The 15,122-nt window shown below is 36.7% G+C and overlaps 2 protein-coding genes and 2 pseudogenes across 2 annotated transcripts; 1 reads left to right on the forward strand and 3 right to left on the reverse strand.

Annotated features, from left to right (window-relative positions):
- Positions 1-566: 566 nt before the first annotated feature.
- On the forward strand, positions 567-2,494 carry LOC120173723 (annotated as a pseudogene).
- A 3,388-nt stretch (positions 2,495-5,882) lies between these two features.
- LOC120173724 (WAT1-related protein At3g30340-like) lies at positions 5,883-7,433 on the reverse strand. The gene is made up of 5 exons (XM_039180807.1): positions 7,161-7,433; positions 6,861-6,976; positions 6,356-6,770; positions 6,112-6,263; positions 5,883-5,961 (listed from the first exon to the last, which is right to left on the reverse strand). The coding sequence occupies exons 1-5, from the start codon at positions 7,431-7,433 to the stop codon at positions 5,883-5,885; spliced, it is 1,035 nt and encodes a 344-aa protein (XP_039036738.1).
- Positions 7,434-8,049: 616 nt separating this feature from the next.
- LOC120173647 lies at positions 8,050-8,757 on the reverse strand. The gene has a single exon (XM_039180742.1). It carries the CDS (start codon positions 8,583-8,585, stop codon positions 8,178-8,180), a length of 408 nt encoding a protein of 135 aa, XP_039036673.1. The 5' UTR covers positions 8,586-8,757; the 3' UTR covers positions 8,050-8,177.
- Positions 8,758-13,274: 4,517 nt separating this feature from the next.
- On the reverse strand, positions 13,275-14,832 carry LOC120173725 (annotated as a pseudogene).
- Between the last annotated feature and the right edge of the window lie 290 nt (positions 14,833-15,122).

Here is a 15,122-nt window from a genome sequence, read left to right on the forward strand (position 1 = left end):
TTCATGGTGTCTTCGAAAAAGACTAAAATGATAAAAAAAAAACTTAATATGTTGAACTAAAATTTATTGAATTGTTTTGAATTTGTATGAAATTGATAAAACGTATAAGTTTTTGAGACTAAAAATGTTATTCATATTATATCCTTAATGTTAAAACTGGAATCATTAAACAAAAAAAATAATTTGAATAATTTTAAAACTTCAATCAATTTGACTAAGATTGACCAGACAATTTTTTTTTTATAAATTTGAGATGAATGTAATATAATATTTGTTCAAAGTCTCTATTACTTTCATAATAAACGCTTATATATCTATGTACACGATTCTAAAATTCGAAACTTTAAAAAATAACAATAAATTTCTCAACTACTGAATTTGCAGGATTCGTGTGAGACTCAAAGTTAGAAGACTTTAAGAAGGAATTGCGAGCTTGAACAACTGCACTAACTGGGGTAGTTGGTATTGTATACGATAATAAAGGAATCTCCATTTTTTTTTGTTCGTTTGATAATGTCCACTAGTTTTTATCCTCCTTTTGCAGGACCAGCAGCAGCACACATTCAATGGCGCCCAGAGTAGTTAAAGACCAACTGGGCGTTTGGGGTCTCAACGGAGATGATTATTATAGATAAACCATGAAAACGACAAGCTCACATGAGTCGAACCAGATCATTCATGGGTCCCCTGCGTTGGAGCATTAACCTTATCGCTCTCTCTTCCTTTAGGAACCTAAAAAGCAAAGACTTGTAGGCTTCACCTTTGTTCAATTGGCACTGAGAGAACCTCAGAGGGAGGCAATTTCTCTCTTCTTGTTTATTGCTTTTTGTAAGCCAAGGTGCTAGGTTAAAGAAACCCAGAAACAACTTTCCCTGTTGATTTCTCCATGCCCTTCATTTGTTGTTTAGGGTTTCCAGTTTTTTTTCTCTATTTTTCTTTTGGTCAAAGAAGAAGGCAACGACCCTCAAAGATCAAGAATACTTCTAAGAAACCAGTATTTGCAGGTCAGTTTCTTGTTTTAGTTTTAAATTATAGAAGCTAGCTACACCCACCCTTTATTTCCCACCATTTAGCCACCAATTTTTCATGTGAATTTTATTATTTAGTGTGATAAACAAGGAAATCATAATGAACTTTGTGCAAGAGAAAAAGGGTATCGTAATAATGCAGATCAAGAGGATGATGATGAGAAGTACTGGTGAGAGAAATTTCAAGCAACTTCCGTTTTCCCCTTCTTCTTCTTCTTCTTCTTCAGTTTCTTCAAAGTACAAGGACTCCGTTCACTTGTCGCTTGGAACCTTGGATTCCCGAGAAGATTACAAAACCCAAGAGTCCGGTTTCAATATCGACAAGAAACTAGAGCTGATGGATTTGTCACTCGGAAACAACAACGAGAATCAAACATTATCGGAAGCTGTAGAGATTGTGACGGTGATGATGGCAGTAGGTCTATTGAGAAAGAACACAGTTTGATAAAGTTGTCACACCAAGTGATGTAGGCAAGCTCAATCGCCTCGTTATACCGAAGCAACATGCCGAGAAGTATTTCCCTCTCGACTCTTCCTCGATCAAGAAAGGACTGTTATTGAATTTCGAAGATCGGAACGGCAAGTTGTGGCGGTTCCGGTACTCGTATTGGAATAGTAGCCAGAGTTATGTGATTACTAAGGTTGGAGCCGTTTTGTAAAGGAGAAAAAGCTTGTTGCAGGTGATACAGTGTCGTTTCAGAGAGGTGTTGGGGAGTCGGTGAAAGACCGGTTATATCGATTGGAGGCCCCGTCCTAATGTGCTCGATCCTTCACCGTTTGCACATATTCAGCTCCAAAATCAATTCAACTTTCCTCAGCCGGTCCGGTGGGGTAGACACTACTCGCTGCCTCAACAGATTTGCATGTCTCGGAACTACGAACCTTTACATCGGTTGAATTACAGCATTTATCCTTACAATCATCACCATCAACACCAAGATCACCAGCAGATTACTGTCGGCAATGTGTCGGAGTATTATTTGACGTCATCATCACATCAAATTGGGACACTGCAAGGGGGAGGAAGAGGGGAACCAATGCCAATGGTGATTGATTCAGTCCCAGTTCAGGGAAACAAAACTGCGGCTAAAAGGCTAAGGTTGTTTGGTGTGAACATGGACTGTCCTAATCCGACACAAGATGGATCTTCATCCTCTTCTCTCCAACCAAGACAGTCCAATAACAAATAATATCTCACTGTCCGCTATGCAAGCTGAATATCAAGGAAAGGTAAATCTTCCTTATCCGTTGATTTGGAGCTCTGATCAGTGAAGAGAAATTCGCAGCTGTCGTCAAATCGTGACAGGCACTGGATTTAGGGAAGAGGTCGAAAGATAAGACTTTTATCAATCTGAGTTTTCATTTACTTTTGATTTATTTATTGTTTCAGTACCATAGTTAGTTAAGGTTTGGGATCTGTGAAAGAGCTAAAGATGAAAGAAGCAACATATGAACTTGAAAATTAATTGTGTATATTATATATATACAGAAAATTACAACCAGCCAAAATGGCTTTTCCCCTGTCTGTTTATATACATATACATATATATATATATATATATATATATCCTTTGCTCTTCCTGACAGCATTTACTTGTGCTGTATGCATGGGTAGCTGATGAATCTATAGTCTAAAAATGGACATTTCTTTGCTTCTTCTCTTCTCTCTCTCTCTCTCTCTCTTTCTTACGTTTTTCCATGTTACGTTTATATATATTTATAGTTTCTTGGCTTGTTTGCTGCTGAACTAAGCTGCAGGCTTGCAGGGAAAGTTGCAGCACTGTAAAAAAAAGTATTATCTGTATTCTTAAATTTGTAAGTTTTTCATACATATATCATATGATCACTTTACTTTCTTGGTAATTCGTGTCTTCTCTTCACAGCCGTGATTATGGACTGCTACACACCAAAGTCTCTTGTGCTAAAGAGGGTTCAGATTCCTCCAATGACAGGTCTACTCAGACTGAATCCTTGTAAGAGTTCCCTTGCTTTGTCTAAATAATTTGAACTTACATGCGTGCATGAAATATCACATTAATGTCTCTGATAGTATCGATTAAGTTATATTTGATTTATTGATCACGCATAAAATTATACAAATATATCAATCTTTGAATTGAATGCAATGGCAGGTAGTTCAAATTACTGGGGGAATTAATTAAGAAAGTACTTTGTACATCAAAAATAGCTTATAAGAAGACATGAAATAGGTTGGAACTAATAACATTTTTTCATCCAAAAAATAATAAATACATCAATATGGTTATATCAGCTATTTACAAGCATTCAAATCCACTCTTAATTTAGAATAGACACGTATATATCCTAAAATTCGAATTTTCTTCGATTAGTTACTTATTTTATTGGGTGTATCCACCCTAAAATTTTATTTATACACATCCTATATAAAAAATTTATATTATTAATACACATGTATCAATCCTAAAAAATATTTTTGAATCCGTCACCGTTCGTTGGTATATATACTAAGTTAGTAATTGCCAAGTTGTTGAAAAATATTTATTTTACTCAATCAATGCCGTCTCACTTCTAGCTACTAATTGGTGCAGCTTTTAAATTGACTAAGCATACTACAATAGTTGTTTTAAATCATTAAAATGCAGTGAGCTTATCACCTTGTCCTTGTTAGTTGAGTTGCATTCATGAATTAATTACATACACACATACATATATGAAACGTGCATCGACTTCATTACATGCTTGGAGCTACCCATGATTCTATATATTTCTAGGACCGGACATCCGTATCTAATAAAGATTTATTATAGTCTGATGTAAAATGCATATCATTGGCACTGATACATGTGATAGATGTCTGTTTAGCCTAAGATTAATTACCAATGATAGCAAACAAATCTCTAACAAATATTAATTACTTTAGGGTTTGTTTGTTGCGCAAGAAAATAACTTCTATTTTAACTTCTTTTTCTTAGGGGACGGATTCTTATACGTAGATATATGTGTATGTATGCATGCATATTCGCTACTTCCCTAACATTGCATCAGTCTAAGACGATTATACAATATACATATATGCATGTGATAAGACATATCTGCACTGCATTAACCTAGAAAATACCAGTTGGCAATCTTACCCCAACACTGTTCTTATTAGTACTAAAGAACTAAAAATAATATATATATATATATATATATATATGATGTTTTTAATGATGCTTTAGTAACATGGAAAAAGTTAGGGTATAGTACATATAGTCTATACATAAAAAATGAAGATTAAAGCCATAGATGTTGGAAAGGTTGTAATTAAATATAGATAAAAAGGGTTAAAGGTGAAATACTAGATGGGTGTGAAATTATTGTTAAAAAAGATTCAATCACAAGATTCCTAACTACACATTGAAAGAGAAAATAGAAGGCATTGAAAATTGAAATCCTCCACACCCTATAAAGAGAGTAATACATAGGTGAGGTTTAATAGGTAATTAGGCTTAATTGATGGTGATAGAGCAACCACATGCGCAAGCTACAATGTATATGAAATTAAAAACAGAGACAAAACAACACAAAAGTGGTTAATTCGAGGGTGTTGCAGAGAGCAGCTGCAAGAGGTGTGTAGTGGCCAAGCTGTCTTTTAGGTGATGGCTGGTAGGCTAAGAATTTGCAGGGACCATGTTGTTGTCTATTTGTAGTTAATGCCATTTCTATGTTTGATAATAATAATATATTTAGCTTATTCGAGGAAATAAGAATAAAAATAGGTCACTGAGAATTATTTAGAGAGAAATTATTTTTAACATTAGATTAAGGTGATATGATTTTATTTTAATCATCGTATGTTGGTTTAAAATTGAGAGTATATTTATAATAATAAATTATCTGTAATTCTCATGTACTTTTTTATATATATTTTAATCATTAATGAGAAACGAGATAAAAGCGCTCATACAGTATAGTTGAAGCAGCAAGTTGTGATTAATATATTTGGAAAGAAATCATGCTTTGGAATCCAACTAAATTCATCCACTTTACGGCTGGTAAAAGAACAGTTATATTAGTCAAATGGTTGTCCCTTATTCTCATATGTAATGGGATAAGGGGAGATAAGATAGTAGGCTGCTCTAACACCAGGTTGAGAGCAACTTCCGTAGAAGACTTCCGAATTATGAAATACTTTCCGTGAAACTCGATCTCACGACCTCAAGGTTAAGAATCTTGTGCTCTACCAACTGAACTAGATGGTCATCTCTTATATTAGTCGGATTTCAATATATATTATAATGTCAAATCTCATTCTAGTTTTGTGTTATTATTCATGGGGTAAACTACACCAGATACGACTCAACTTTGCCCGTTAATATATTTATACCGTAAAATTTTAATTTTATCAGTTATAATATTAAATTTTAATTTTCACTTCAATTATGTCACTTTATCATTAAATTACTAACAACAAAGTGACGTGGCTAATAGTTACTCATGTGGTTGACACATCAAATGATGTAGTTTTTGGTAAAATTGAAGTGATTTGACAAAGAAGTGTATAATTGAAACAGAAATCAAAGTTAAGTGTTATAATTAATAAAATTAGAAGTTCAATTGTATAAACAAGTTAATAGGATTTGAGTGGTATGTGGTGTAAATTTACCCTTATTCATGTCTTAAGTAATGAATGTTGGTGTGGGTATTTGTCTGAACTCGAAACAGGTTCATTAGTTCAGCATATACAGTCTCTGTGTATTTGTCTGGACTCAAGTAAATAAAAAATAGCAGTGGCAATTCTAATGGAGTTCATTGTATAAATTTCGTAAATGTTTATTTCGATACAACACTGGCAACCTTATCTTGTTGAACAAGAAACGTGGACATTTGTTAAACTTGTGCTCTTGCATTACTGTCTTCTTCTATGTGAGTCTGTTTCAGCTGTTGAATTTGTTCGGCCTCACGGTTTCTGCCCCACAACAGGATATATAATCCAATTACAACTAAAATAGATCTGATCACGCTGTTCGTAGCCGATAAACGGATATTAGAAGCCATATAAAATGTTTGATGAACAACAATTAATATTAGGAAAGGAGGATTGAAGTAAGAAACAAACCTTCCAAAGTAGATTTGTCCATGTAGAATAGTGAAATCAAATATGGCTACAAATCTTTGCACCAGTGGCGTGAAGGCTGATGTGAAGACTGGACCTTTTTGTTTCACACACCAGGACAATCCCACATAGCACATCCCAGATCCCACCATTCCCTTCATTTTTGGATCAAGAAATTGGACTGTGATTATGAGTTTGATTTTGCAGTAAAGATCAAAACTTTGAAAATACGGTGGTGATTACTTACGCTGTAAGCCATTGTTATGAGTTCGAGTTTTTCCTTCAACATCCATCTGGTAAAGTCCCTCTCTGTTATCAAACTTATGATGGCTGACTGAATTCCACTGAAGAATGACAAAATTGCAGTGCTGGAATATTGGCATGGATATGTCCTTCCAATTCTGGCTTGCAGAAGGAACCACGACGACAAAAAGACAGTACCGGCAGCCAGAAATATGGAACCGATGGCCCATCTCTCTTTCTTATTCTTACTCGAAACCATCATATTAGCATAGTTTTTGGTATGAACCACGACCCCCGTATCCGATCCCACCAATGTTTTCCCTTTGTAAAGTGTCAGCACCATAGTCCCACCGATGCAAACCAATGTACCTATAACCTTCGTAACCCCAGCCTTGTTTCTGAGATTCACTTTCTCTAGACTGCAAAATGAATGATATAATCGAAGAGATAAGACCGGACGGGACCGAATTTAAAAGCTACCAAAAAGCACTCGGTGTTTAAGAAATTACCCAAATGGTAGCGCCAACATAAAGGTAATTGCAGGACCATATTGACGAATGCACATGTGAAAGTTGAAGAAGTATATATTCAAGTCCCAGAAGGAGAGTACAGACAGAGTGTTGCCCTGGATTACATTTGTTAAAGTTTCTTACTATAATTTATAAAGTTGAGGATCAACCAAACTGGAGATAGCTATTCAATATCTTTAGAACTAACCCTATAAGAGCATTGAGGAAAAGCTGGAATAAAATATCAGCTGTGAGCTTGGGTCTAGTTTTTATGCAAGGAAGCCAATGAAACCAGCTGACATAGACATAGTTAAGTAAAACACCAGCACGATTACCTCTCCCAAAAGTAGGGTGATCAGAGCCAAGAAAACAGCGGAAATAGCCTGACGGTACATCAAGATGATTATACGGCTCACGCCATCTTCGAGAATCTTTTTGGTAAGCACATTCGTTACGGCCAGAGCGAAGTTGATGACTACCATTGCAGTAACAGTCTTCCATTGTTGACAGCAGTTCATCTCCAGCAAATAAAGCAACTAGAGAAGAAATATTAAGCTTCGAAGCATAATTCATTATCTTTCCCGGTTTATCTATAAATAGGGGTTCTCCCCTCCAAATTTGGAATATGAATCAAATTTGCCACCTTTTTGTTTTCCATCATATTATCATTGCCTTATTGAACAGTAAGAGATCTACAGAAGCACTGGGGAAAAGTTCATGCATTTCAGAGAGAGAGATTCATTAGCAGCGAACACTAAATACGTCTTGTGTTTACGGAATTTAATCACGATTAGAGCTTGTATTAACTTGTATACTGTTCGAGTAAACGATTACTAATAGGCATCTATGAAAGTGGTGACGGACAAGACCTGGCATCGAACTTCTGCGTGGAAAATTTCAAAACTTTACAACCGATGTTCCCATCCATTTGCCAAAAACATTTTGGGAATAACCATAGGTATGCCTTTCTCTAATTTTGAATATTTTTGGCAATTCTGGACAACCGTGGATGTCGCCTCACTCATTCAAGGATTATTCTTTCTGTTCTTCAATTAATAAGTGGTCATTCATGGATTATTCTTTTTGTTCTTCAATTAAAAAGTGACGAAATTGTGCAGAATTCCGTGTCCATTGCTCGATTTTTCTAAAAGTCTAGAATCGAATCGATAGAGTGAAGATTAATGAAGCAATTGAAACAAAAATCAATCAAATTGTAATATAATCCAACGAATTTGATTTACAAATAGCTGACAAAGGAAATTACAGATCGAATCCGGGGGAAATTACATAAAATATCTCTTTTTGAAGAAAAAAGAATTAGAAAAGACCACACACTACAGAAAAACCGAGCAAGATGAGCCAAACAATGTGAACCAAAAGCAGAGCTTGACCAGGAAGCGACGCGCTACCTCCACTTCCAACCTCACAAAATCCTGATTTCGCCACGCGTGTACCGGCACAATAGGCGTCGGCGCAACCGCACCAGTAGGTCACGCCATCAACGCCGCAAACTGGCTCCGTACGGAAGCATTTTACCGGGCAGGATGCCGGCTTGGTAAATCGTGCGCAGACGCCTTCGTTATCGCCGTTAGGAGTGAATCCATCGGAAGGTAAACGGATAGATCCTGAATCATCTGTCGAAGATTGCGCGATCGGTGCAGAGAAACAAAAGAAGAGGAAAAGGACGGTTAAGATGTGGAGCGGAATTGCCGTGAAGCACGGCATGTGACTGAAATTGAAAGGATCTCCTGCAATTTATTTTCGATCCCTAACCCTAATCCCCAGACTGGGTAAAAAAGTAATCAATTGGGTCGAAGCAAGTCAGAGTCGATTTTTTTAACGAGGCAAAGAAACTAGAAAATTCGGTTCAACTAATGTCCAGCTGTTCACATGACTTTTCATTTTTTTATATTATTTCTTACACCTTGTTAAAATTCCATTAATTTAAGGATAAACGACAAAAATGGTCACTAAACTTTGAGTGAATTTTTATTTTCCTCAATGAAATTTCAAAAGTAACAAATTAGTCACTAAAGTTATTGATTTATAATAAATCGATCACTCACCATTAACATTAACGTCCGTTAACGTGGGTGACGAAATGCTGATACACATTACAGCCACGTTGACCACTATTTGAGTCTAGAAAATCTTTTTGTTTTTTTTCACCTTTCCTTCTTGTCCATCATCCTATGCCCCATCACCACCACCAACGTATTTGGTGACCAGGGTCGTATTTCATCACCACCAACCTTACAGCCTTGTCTTACATAACTTGAGATCGGAGGTACAAAACTAAAACATGGCATAATTATTGGGTTAACATAGATATGACATGCAATCAGTCGAACTAGGTTCATACCAGAAGCATTGCAGAAATGCGTTGAAACCACAACTGCTGCGAGGGTTTAATCCAGTCCAGCCATGCCAGGGATAGCTGGAACCTTCGAGTAATAACAACCGTCAAGGAAGTAGAGATTGAGAATAGATTTGTTTACAAAATCGGACCCTTCGGCTCCACCAACCTCTAGATTGTAGTTCCCAAACCCATCAATAACATGTACCCCAGTAGCATTTAATTGAGACGGTGTATGATTCAATCCAACTATGTGTTTCATGACAATATGCCTTCCTGGTCATGGTTCCCCAAAACAGCAGCCAACGGAATTCTAGCAGCAATTGCAGGGGCAAATGCTGCATCCATGGAATTAAATCCGAAGATGCTATCCCCTAACATACATACAAAACAGTTGCATAGGGTGAACTCGGACATCACAATAAACATAGTTATAAAGAATTACTATACTATGCTATGGTATTAAAAGCTAGCAAGAAGAAAATTCAGGGTTTCGGCCAATGTCATTTTGAAACCACATTAAAGCCGCCAAAATGAAAGCATGAGGATTGTTAAACGCAAAAAATGAAAAAAAGCAAGCCTGCTCTGCACGTAGGGTTGCACAGAAGTCGGATTTCAATCCGATCCGGATCGATTTTTATACGATCCGATTTTTTCCCATAGAAAAAAAACCGGTTTATAAAATAACCGGTTCGGTTTTCTAACCGGTTTGGAGGGCCGGATATCCTAACCGGTGTAACTGGTTTCGGTTTTAAAAAAATCGGTTTTTTTAAAAAACATGTTATAAAAAAAATAGATTTTAATATTATTAAAATTACATCGTCATCAATTGCAACAAAGTTTACGATAATTGAAATACTTAAATACTTCCAAGTTTAATAAATTCAAATACTTAAAAACTTCCAAGTTCGATAAATTCAAATACTTAAAAACTTCAAGTTCGATAATTGAAACAAAGTTTACGATAATTGAAATAAAGTTTAAAAATAAACTACATTGCCATCTCTTCTTCATCATCTTCGCCTTCTTCGTTTGGAGGGGATATTCCAAGTTCGACTTCTTCAATGTGTAAGTTTGCTTCCAAATCGGCATCAATTGCATCTTCTAGGGTGGTGATATGTTGCTTACGAGCCGCTCCATCCAAATAATCCTTTAAACAAATGTATACTTCCACCGACTCGGGACTTAGTCTTGATCTCCGTTGCGATATAACCCTGCCACTAACAGAAAAAGCGGATTCCGAAGCTACCGTAGAAGCTTGGACGGTTAGTAAATTACGGGCCATGGCGGCTAGAATCGGAAATTGTGCTTCCTTTTCTTTCCACCAAGCCAAAATATTCAAACTTTCAAACTCTTCAAATGTCATTTTTGATAGAAAATCGCATGACATGTAATTTCCCAACTCGCTACTTGGGGTGGTAGTACGTGATCGTTTGGATTGTGAATTTACAAGAGTGTTAAAAAGATTCAAATTTATGTTACTTGGACGTCTACTAGATGATTCCGCATTCATTATCATTTGATCGTGTATTACACTACTTGATCCGTATTTAGTTAAATAAATTACAAACATGTCTCGAAAACATTTGTTAAAATAATTTATTTGGTTTTGGACAAAATTGGGTTCATCATCGGTTAGATTAAAAGCAAATGCAATTTGTTCAATTAGTGTTTCAACCCTGCCAACATTTAACATTGAGTTTAAAGCGGCGGCACAAGTAAAAATGGGGGGAATCTCCTTAATATATTTTAAAAGTTTTTCCTTCATTGCAAAGCCAATTTCTTGAAAGACTTCGGTTTCAAATTCAAAGTCATTTAGTCGGGTAGCCAACAAAAATATTTGATTAAGAACCAACGAGCTAGTAGGGTAATAAACACCGGATAAAAAAGTTGTTGCATTTTTAAAAACCCCAAGCAAATCGGTTATTTTGGCTATAGTTTCTCAACTCGAATCCGGATAAATGTTTGGGACATGACCCCTCTCGAAAAGCCGATCGTGAAATGTTTGCAATGTTTCCCTTTGCCTTAAGGCAGTATGCATCATCATCCAAGTTGAGTTCCAACGAGTTGGACAATCCAAATTAGGACCCAAAGCTTTTTATTAACGGACTTACAAAATCGTTTATAATCATTTAGTCTTTTGTTGTTGTTACAAACTTTATTTTCTAATTTATAAAGACAAATTACAATTTTTAAAAGTGTAAATAAATTAGCACCGGTATGCGGCTCACCGAATAATTCAAATGCGATTGTTCTTTTCATCATTTGCCAATTATCTTGATCTAACCAATGTGACGTAACGGCTAAAAAAGAATTTTCGGTATTATGAGGGGAACTCCAAACGTCACATGTAAGCGACACACCATAACGATGTTCTTGGAATCCTAAAATCATTTTTTCCCTCGCTGTACGCCACATTTTTATAGCATCTCTTCTAAGGGTAGTACGACTTACTTGAGTATAACGTGGTTGCATTAGTTGTTGAATTGTTGTCGTGAAATCTTCATCATCAAAGTGGTCGAACGGCAATGCTTTTGTAATCACGAACTTTGTAAACGCTTCTCGTAATTTTTCGTTGTCGTAAACAAAAACACCACCTTGCGGTGTAAGATTCGATTGACTAGGATCCGATCTTGAGCGAAGTGCCTTGCATGATTTTGTCAAATGGTTCTTTAACGTTGTGTTTCCTTCCGATGCAAGCAACTTTAGACAAAGTTTACAACGCGCCCTCCTCGAGCCATTTGACATCTCACATAAATCGTAGTGATCCCAAATATCTTTGTTTCGAGTGTGTTTGATCACTCTCACGACTTCAAGGTTTCCCCCGACGGAAGATTCAGCCGTGTTGCTCATGATGAACAAAAAATTACAAAAATAAGATTTGAGAGATGTTTAGGTGTTGTGTAATAAGATTTGAGAAAGTTGTAATCAACCAAATACATCCCAAACCTATTTATATATGTTTAGGGTGGTAAAATGATAATTTTTTAAAGAAAAAAATGGTTAAAAACGGTCACAAAATCCCCCAACGGTTATATTAACGGCTAGGTTTTTAAACCCATACCATTTTTTTTCCGGATAAAATCAGTTTTTTAACCGGTTTTTTTCAAACCGGTTTTTTATCCGGTCTCAGTTTTTTTACCAAACCGGTTAAAATAACCGGTTTAAAAAAATCCGATCCGGTTAAAAAAAACTGGGTTTTCCCAAATCCGATTTCGGATATTTTTTTCGCAAAATCGGATATTCGAATTTTTTGTGCAACTTATCTGTACGTTAACCAGACCAATAAATTTTCAGACTTTCATCTCATAAAGTTCAATACTTTCGAAGGGTCATAAGCTTAACGGTGAAAACGATAAAATCAGGATTCTCAACGTCAATCATGCGGTGGATAAAAGCAGTAAGTGTTGAGGTCAGAGCAATCTTGAACCTGACTAGGCAACATATCCTCACACAGCGTCATTGTCCGCCACTTGTAGAATCTTAAACTCCCCATTCCGACCAAACCTCAGCTTAAGTGATGGCTTCTGCTCTAGATGCTGCTTTCACAGAGGATATTGCGTGACAGAGACCAAGGCGTTTATGGGTACAACACAAAGCCAAAGCACTGCGTACGCAGCAACAAATCCCAGAACTGGAAGTGAAACCCAAAGTTTCTTCTTGTTGATGTGAACAAATATTGAAGAAGAAGCCCATGTTATTGTTGTTGTTTTTCCTTCCTTTTTTTCCCCTCAATTTATAGTCAACCGGACAGCAATCCTTTGCTGGGGTTTTAAGCAACGGAGAGCGAACAAGAAAGAGGATCACCGATTCAGAGTCACGCAATGCCCTTTGGTTTCCCCCTTTTGCCATCATAAGTCGTTTGTATTATTTTGTATTTCTTTGATCAAATTATGACACCATTGCATATTTTGTTCCATGAATCAACTTTGACGTATTTTGTGAAAACCATCACATACATTAATTTAAAATTTAAAATTCAAGAAAATAACTATACAAAACACATGATATGGCCTACAGATTCTACATATTACAAATATATGTGAATCAAGAGAAGGAAAAGATCCCATTGCAAATAGACAAAGAATTTACATGATTTCAGAGAATGATTTCTTTGACTACCAAAGACAACAACCACTTTTCTCTCAAATGGGCAGCAGCATACATCACAAGCGTTGACAGCAGCAAGACATAACATAAAAAAAAACACTCAGAATTGGCACTGGAACAAAAAACCAGATCAAGTATGCTTATCTTTCACTGCTTCAGCAGAAGATTTGAACCACGGCACGCATGCTGAGGTTGTCTTTTGGTACAGCCTGCACGCTTCAGCTCTGTACTCTTGCTTCAACATCCGCCGATCGACGAGCACCGAAACATAAGCTAAGCACATACTGTTGATCAAAGCTCCAACAATAGTCCATCCATGTCCGAGGCTCCAAGCAAACACGACCAGCCCCCACCACCACAATTGCTCGCCGAAATAGTTTGGATGGCGCGAGTACCGCCACAAGCCCCTGTCAAGATTAGGGACCATAGGCTTTCCAAGATCTTTCAGCTTGCGATTTCTAGTCACGAAATCATGCAATTGTGTATCTGCAAAGAGTGCTATGACAATGCCCAAACAAACTAAAGCAGCAACAAAATCCCAGATGTTCAAAGGCTTATCCACAGAATGCACCGCATACAGTGGAAGACATACCCCAATCAAAAATATCTGCAGAGTTCAATAGCCATTTCATAGTAGCATAAGTATGAAATCTGCTTCTTGCAAAACGCATCAAACACAACAAATCAAAGCTTTAACCGCTTTATTGAATATATTTTCCAATTGATAAAGCAAAGATCTTTGAAGCATTCACCTGTTGGGAAAAGTAAACAGCAAAGAAGGACATCCACCACCAATGTTTACCATATTGTCCGCGCATATCGGTGAACCTCCAGTCTTCTCTAGCACCCCATTGCCAATTTTCTCGCCTAAAATAGTTATGGGTCAGCCTAATACTCCAAACCCATGTCAACGCTATCACAAGCTTGGATCTCCACCGATCAAATTGAGCCGAAGGGTGTGTTGCGTAGTAATAAACTAGCAACACGGGTAGGACCGTCCGGTACAAATCAATCATCTGAAACCAACAAAAAAATCAAAAACCCATCATAAAAACGGAATCTTTTTAAAAACTTTGAAGGAAAAAAATAAACTAGTAATTAAAACCCACTGACCCAATTGCTGCATTGGATGTGACCGATGACCCAGAAAAGGACACTGACATTGAAGAAAAACAAGACATTGGCTAATAGCAGAGGGTGGTGAAAGCACCATGACCAAAGAGGAGAAAGGGAAGCACCATTGTTGCTCTGCAAAATGGTTAAGGAAATAAAGATAGAAGAGAATTGAAGGGAGAGGAACAAGAAATGCTACGACAGCATTCTTCAAGTATGTTTTAATATCGGGTTTCTAAGACTTGGGGGGGTTGTTGCTCGGAGTGGTGCAAACGAGGTAGAGATTTATAGCAGAACTGGTTTGTTGCTTTTTAGTTTCGTGGGACAAATCAAAAAGCTAAGTCCAAATGATGAGTGAAGATTTGTGATCATGAGCTGCGCATGGGCTCCCATGGCCGATTAGCCGATGGTTCGTAATTATGAATCTCGGCCTGATCATTTTTAAAGGGCCATTTTCTGGATTGGATTGCTTCATTATTTATTGTTTAAAATTAACTTAGGCTGTCCCAATCATTTATTCAGTAGCAACCTACAAAGCATTAAACTCTATGTTTTCCCCCCATAAATATTAAATTAAATGGATTTTTTGTAATTTGTAAATACTAAAGTTCCCGTTAAAGATATTTAAAATAGGCCTTTATACAGACTATTCTTTCTAATGTATAGATGATGACTTGATTTAG

Source organism: Hibiscus syriacus, unplaced genomic scaffold (assembly GCF_006381635.1).
Source record: "Hibiscus syriacus cultivar Baekdansim isolate YM2019G1 unplaced genomic scaffold, ASM638163v2 tig00111983_pilon, whole genome shotgun sequence".
NCBI lineage: Eukaryota > Viridiplantae > Streptophyta > Magnoliopsida > Malvales > Malvaceae > Hibiscus > Hibiscus syriacus.